Raw genomic sequence first — 6398 nt, 5'->3', positions numbered from 1 at the left:
TTTCATGATGCAAATAACAAAATATGACTAAAAACCAAGGAAGACATATTACAGCCTGGTATGTACAAGCCATTTATTTGGTATTTATGTAGTAAGTTTATGTACTAATATCACATAAATATGGAATAATTTTATTATATTATACTGTATATTACTTTCAGAAAAGGCAGTTTAACAATTTAAGGAACAATAGTCAATATATAGATTATAGATATATAGCAGCGGTGGGCACAGTTCCCCCAAAGCAGTGGTTCCCAACCCTGGTCATCAAGTACTCCTATCCAGCATGTTTTACTTGTTTTCCTGCTGTTCATTCATTCAAACCAAGTGTGTCAAATCAGGGAAATATCTAAAAATCACTGCTTTAAATGTTGACCAACACCTCAGGAGCTTCTCTGAGCTTCATGAGACATTTTCAAAATATAATACTGTATACTTAGTTTTATGTTTTTTAGTATTGCCTCTGGAAGTCATTGATTCTTTGCCATTTATTTGTAAATAATAAATCAGACAACATAATAAAGCAGTGATTCTCAACCCTGGTCCTCAAGGACTCCTTTCTGTTTAGATGTTTCCCTGATTTGGCACACCTGGTTTGAATGAACGACTGATTAACAATCTTCTGAAGACCTGCTGAATAGCTTTTAGCAAAAGCTAATTCTAAAGCCCTAATACAACCCAGGTGACCCATGGAACATTCTTCAGAGTCAGCATGCGACAACATTTACTATATGCAGAATATTGTCAATAATCAATGTCAATACGTCACCTAGTGGATAAGTGACACATATGAACAAAATGTGTGACCGCTTTCAACCTCAGCTGATAACAAGAATGTTGATCGATAACATTTAAAGACCTCAGTTAGTGCTGCTAAATTTAGCCCATAAATTTAGCAAGTGCTTATCTACTAATGAATTTATAAAATAGCAAAATCCCTATAAAGCTCTATTCAGGAAATCAATTCCCTTATTAGTGCTTTAGGAGAACTGTGGCCACCACTGGTGAAAGCTGTCTCTCATTATGTTAATATGCATGTTATTTATCCACCAGGTGACATATTGACAATATTCTGCACACAGTAAATATTGTCTTGAGGCAGCAAACCCTCATGGGTTGGAAGTACATTTTGTTTCTCTCAGAAGCTGTATACTCTGACTGACTGCACTCCTGACTAATGGTTTTAGTTTACAGCCAATTTGAGACAATTCCCACATTTTATTTCCTTTACAATGGGAGCCCTTGAAGCGATTCCATTGAATATTTCAATTTTCTGTACTCCGTTTCCCCGCCCCCAATGCCATGCTGTCCCCAGAATGCATCGCTTCAGTTCACCATTTCTGATATCTTGCATGCTTTCTGACCAAAGCCCTACTATAAACACAGGAAAATGACAAACGAACAAGAGAGAGAGAGAGAGAGCTATCARTCCTCAGCAACTGTTTAGTGAAAGATCTGTTTTAACGAGTCACCTCCCTAAAACTGCGTGAACACATGTAAAGGGCTTGACACACGGGGAGCRACAAACTACAGCGATTAACGGCTGTCATCGCAGCCAGGGTGAAACCCGACACACGGGACGCGATAGCGATCGCTGCGTTGCGAATCACGCTCTCAGGTCGCTTGTCTTCACAAAATTTGATTGGTTCTTGACTCTGAAGGCGGGTGTGCATTACGGACGTGTAAACTAAACAAATCTTGCGATGCTAATGATATTGAARAACAAACACACATCAAGATACAGTTTTATGAGGAAAAACTTACCATAAACTTCACCCTGGTGCCAATAAATTCCCACAAAGCTGCCTTTTTTAGTAATCACTTGGTGAAAGTGTTAGCTAACTGCAGTGTGTAGCATACTCTCCTCTCATTGGTCAGTCAATGAAACCYTCGCTGATTGGTTGTACGCTAAGCGACAGCGACAAAAGTTGAACATTTTTCAACTTTCATATGTCGCGTCGCAAGCTCGCGTGTGCACATGTATGTGTACGAGTGCGAAATTTCACATGCACTATTTTCACCGGTCGCTTAGCTGGAGGAGGGCAAGAGATTGTCGCTTCACCGCACAGGCTCCATAGGAAATGAATGGAGAGMGAGCGACGTCGCCTCCCGTGTGTCGAGCCCTTCAGCCTGTGGATTATCATTGATGAGGTTTAAAACAGCAACATAGCAATATGTGACTCATGACTCTGAAGAATGTTCCATGGGTTGATTGGGTAATATCGGTGCTTTAAAATTAGCTTTTGCTAATTTTTATTTTAGTGTTTTAGTGCTTTAGCATTAGCTTTGGCTAAATGTTTTAATGCATTAGTGCTTTAGAATTAGCTTTTGCTACGTTTTTTGTGCATTAGTGCTTTAGAATTAGCTTTTGCTAAATTTTTTTAGTGTTTTAGTGCTTTAGCATTAACTTTAGCTAAATGTTTTAGTGTGTTAGTGCTTTCGAATTAGCTTTTGCTAGATTTGTTTTTGTGCATTAGTATTTTAATTAGCTTTTTTGTGTGTTTTAGTGCTTTAGCATTAGCTTTAGCTAAATGTTTTAGTGTGTTAGTGCTTTAGAATTAGTTTTCGCTAGATTTGTTTTTGTGCATTAGTATTTTAATTAGCTTTTTTTGTGTGTTTTAGTGCTTTAGCATTAGCTAAATGTTTTTTGTGTGTTAGTGCTTTAGAATTAGGGGAGCCAAATATTTGAGTTAGTGCTTTAKGGTTAGTGCAAGTAATTTTTAGATAAGTGCTGCCCAACACTATTTCCACAAGGTGAGCATCTTAGTAAGGATATTCTGAGAGCAGAATGGAATTCAACAAAAAAATCTTTCTTCACTGTTTACTTYGACTCTTATGAGCCTCCTAAATAATTACCCACATCAGGATGAAAGTAAAAGTTGAAATCCTATAAGATAAAGATGTTTTTTTAAAATATGGTTACCAGCTGTTGTTTACTTCTCATCTGTCTGCTCTTAAACTCCCGCTTCCTCGTCCCACTACAGCGAATGCACACCAGCTGACGCCGGCAAACCTGACGTTGTGCACTGAGGTAAAAAATACAACACATGGCCTGTGGGTCTGGAGACACGTCTTGTTCGTGCCCCCATTTTACTTTAATGCTTTCACCTCTTATTTCAAGCATTTCAGGTTAGAAAGCTGACAACTTCAGAGACTCAAAGGAAACATCTTTTTGAGCTTAGCAACAAAAAAAAAATAAATAAATAAAAACGCATCCTCCACAAGAGATGCAGCAACACTCTTTTTTTAAATCCCAGAAAATGTAATTTATTTTTTTTCCAACTCTTGCTTTGTCCTCATTTTGTCATTTCTTATCCTCGTAAAAATGCACAACTTTTCTTCCAGTGTTGAAATATTTAGTTGTGTCCTATTTTGTTCTGCCCACTCTTCATTTCCTTTGGCCTCTTCGTTGACTTTAGCKGTGTCTTTTTGTTTAAATATTCGGAAATTTACTCCCTACTCTCTCATGTATATCCTCTGTGCTTCATCTTTTATATAATTTACTGTACTTTATTTCTTGTTTTTCAAAATAATGTTAAAAGTGAAGAATGAAATGGCACTTTTGTAAAACCACACCCACTGCAGTACCTTGTCTTTATCAAAYGCTCTTCCCTTCCTTGTATTTTGTTTCCTGTTATTTGGCTCATTTCTGAAAGCAGCTGTTCCTGCACTGTAGGTGCTCATGGCCTCATTTTTGGAGCCCTTTTTTTACCTGCGTTTGTTGTAGTTTTAGTCACAGCCACGATTTATTTTCTTGGCTATAACTGAATGAGTTGGAATCTGAATCAGAGACAGGAAAAATAGCATCATTATTGAATTTGGCAGTGATTCAAAAGTGAAATTATTCTTTAAAAGAGCAACAGAATAAAATAATCTATATGTTGTTGTGACTATAAACAATAAATTTGATTTTAGAGGATTCTCAAGAAAAACAGCCCTGACAAATTTGTTAGAACATGAGTCTGATGAGGTTAGGTTGATGTAAATGCCTTAAAATGTATACTTTGTACCTTCTGCAAAGCACTGTACTGTTCTTATCCAACGTGATTTTATTAACTTTAAATGTCASTCTACTGGAATAACAACAATGCATGTCTTCAACAAGTACACGTATGTACCTCATGCTGCTTAGTGACAAAATATGTTATATAAAAATACATCATTCATGAGCTAGTGTTGGATTTATTTATTTATTTGTTCTAAATTATTTTGACATTATCAGCTACCATGTGCTGATTATGTGATGAAATGGAGAAGCAAAATAAGATATGAATATCTAAGCCCTCATTGTGASCTCAGGGTTCGTCTCCTTGGTGTAATAAAAATTATAGTGCACCTATAGGATTTAACTGCATGCATTTAGAAGTGCATGTTAGAAAGGTTGCAAAAACAACAGTTTTTACATAGAACACTAATAGGCATATCAGATTATTGCATTTGTATCAATATATTAGTCTAAATGTAATACATTGTTTAAAAATGTGTCTTTGATTCAATGTTTAGTCTTCTACAAACATAAAAATTGCTCAAATTTATTCTGAAACACATTTTTTCTGTTTAAAGAAGTATCTAGACAACCTTAGAGAGATGAAAAAAAAAATAATTTTACTGCCTTTTGTTGATTTCTCAACATAACAAAAATGCAAAGTGAAGAAAATGGTATTTGCAGCTCAGTGGATTGTCAATTTAACCWTGTAGTTTAAAGTTTTTTTTTCCTGCTTGCAAATACAGTTTTATTTTTTCCAAATAAACCAATTATGGCATCTTTTTTTTGTTTATTTTCCTTGACCTCCAGTAAAACATGAATGTTAGAGAGACAGGAGGAAAGAGACAGCAGGAGGACAGTCAGAGACGGAAACAAAAAAAAAAAAGAGTGGCTGTCAGAAAGTGAGGGTGAGTGATGAACAGTGGTTGTAGAGAACGGAACAGACTTTTGTTTGTAAGCTCTGACACATCTGGTGGAAACTGGCCACGAGGGACTAAAAGTGAGAAGACAGAGAGACTGGTGGTGAGTGTGTTTATGAGAGTGCACGAGTGAGAAAAGGAGGAGAGGAAGACATCACGCAGCGGGTGGACAGATGGTTGAAAGGACAGATGTGGGGTGGGGGGGGGCTGATGTTCTGTAAGTACTGATTTTCAACTTCTTGCTGCTTTAATAGCAGGTGGTAACGATAGTGGGGGTTTGCACACACACACACACATGCACGCACTCATACACGGTCTAGTACAGCTATCATTATGGAAGGATTGCATTGACTTCCATTCAGTTCTATAACCTGACCCGAACCTCACAGGTATACCAGACCCTAAATCTAACCTTAACTCAGTTCATACMTTTGAAACCTAACCCCCAACCCATTAATGGCATTTCCCCCATGGAAACTAGGCTTAGGTCCTGATATCAGTTGGTCCCAACAAAAAGGGGTGTWTGCCAAAAAYTGTCCCCACAWAGTATGGAATACCCACCTGCACACACTGTTCTTCCATTTCACCAACAACCTAAGGACAACCTTCGATGATACATACCTCTGTGAGACAGGTTGGCGTTGGTCTCTTTCTGAATGCTGTTGGGGACCAATGAGCCCAGTAGGGGTGTGCGTGTGGATGTTGACGTCTGGCTGGTGGTGCTGCTGAGACTGGTYGTCTCTGTGCTCGTGGCCGCGAGTGTCTGAGGGCGCTCTGTACTTCTGCTGCTTCTGGAGGTCTGAGGGGGCGCTGGCGTCGTTAGGCGCCTGGGCGTGGGCCTCGGCGTGGTGGAGGCCGAGGTGGTCGTGGTGCTTGTTGTGGTGGGAGTCGTGGTGGTAGTGCTGGTCATAGGGGTGGTAGTCGTTGTAGTGCCTGCTGTTGTTGTTGTAGTGGAAGTYGTTGTGCTGGTGGTGGTCCTGAGTCGAACTGGACAACAGAAAGTGAAACAAAAAATGATTTTGTTGGTTTATTTATTTTTTTACAACATGCTACCATTTATGGTGCGGTATGAGGGCCAACATTTAGACTATCGTGCAACCAGTGGTTGCTACATCCTTGTAGCTGGAGGCTATAAAGTATCTATCCCTAAGCCAGCTATTGATCTGACTGGTAACTGAGCAGCTGGAAAATGAGAAGGAGACTATTCATTTGGATAGACTGGTGTTAGCGTCGGAGAGGCTAGCAACTAGATTGGATAAACTGGCGTTACTAGCATGCCTACATAAAACATATTACTGTGAAGCAGACAGCTTTAGTTACCACCTGATCTCRGCAGCCTTGCCCTTGTCTGTTGGTTGACGGCATTGTTTATTTTAGTTTATTTTCTTTAGCCAAATTATGAGAAAATCCAGAACTATCAAGTTGGGTCTTTTTATAGTTTTTGATAGGGTTTTAAATTAGGCTTCTCTATATTGAATTATAATTTATAATGT

At 38.5% G+C, this 6398-nt stretch overlaps 1 protein-coding gene across 2 annotated transcripts in view; it reads right to left on the bottom strand.

Annotated features, from left to right (window-relative positions):
- Positions 1-6398, bottom strand: part of lrp8 (low density lipoprotein receptor-related protein 8, apolipoprotein e receptor) — a gene marked incomplete at its 5' end in the record, with an annotated part of 227372 nt that overhangs the window by 6825 nt on the left and 214149 nt on the right. For both annotated transcript variants that reach the window (XM_014014271.1, XM_014014272.1), the window contains 1 exon segment: positions 5527-5892. In XM_014014271.1, coding sequence (XP_013869725.1) covers positions 5527-5892 — 366 coding nt within the window.

This window comes from Austrofundulus limnaeus, unplaced genomic scaffold, assembly GCF_001266775.1.
Source record: "Austrofundulus limnaeus strain Quisiro unplaced genomic scaffold, Austrofundulus_limnaeus-1.0 Scaffold113, whole genome shotgun sequence".
NCBI lineage: Eukaryota > Metazoa > Chordata > Actinopteri > Cyprinodontiformes > Rivulidae > Austrofundulus > Austrofundulus limnaeus.
Note: the sequence above shows the minus strand (reverse complement) of the source record. Positions and strands in the feature narration are given on the sequence as shown.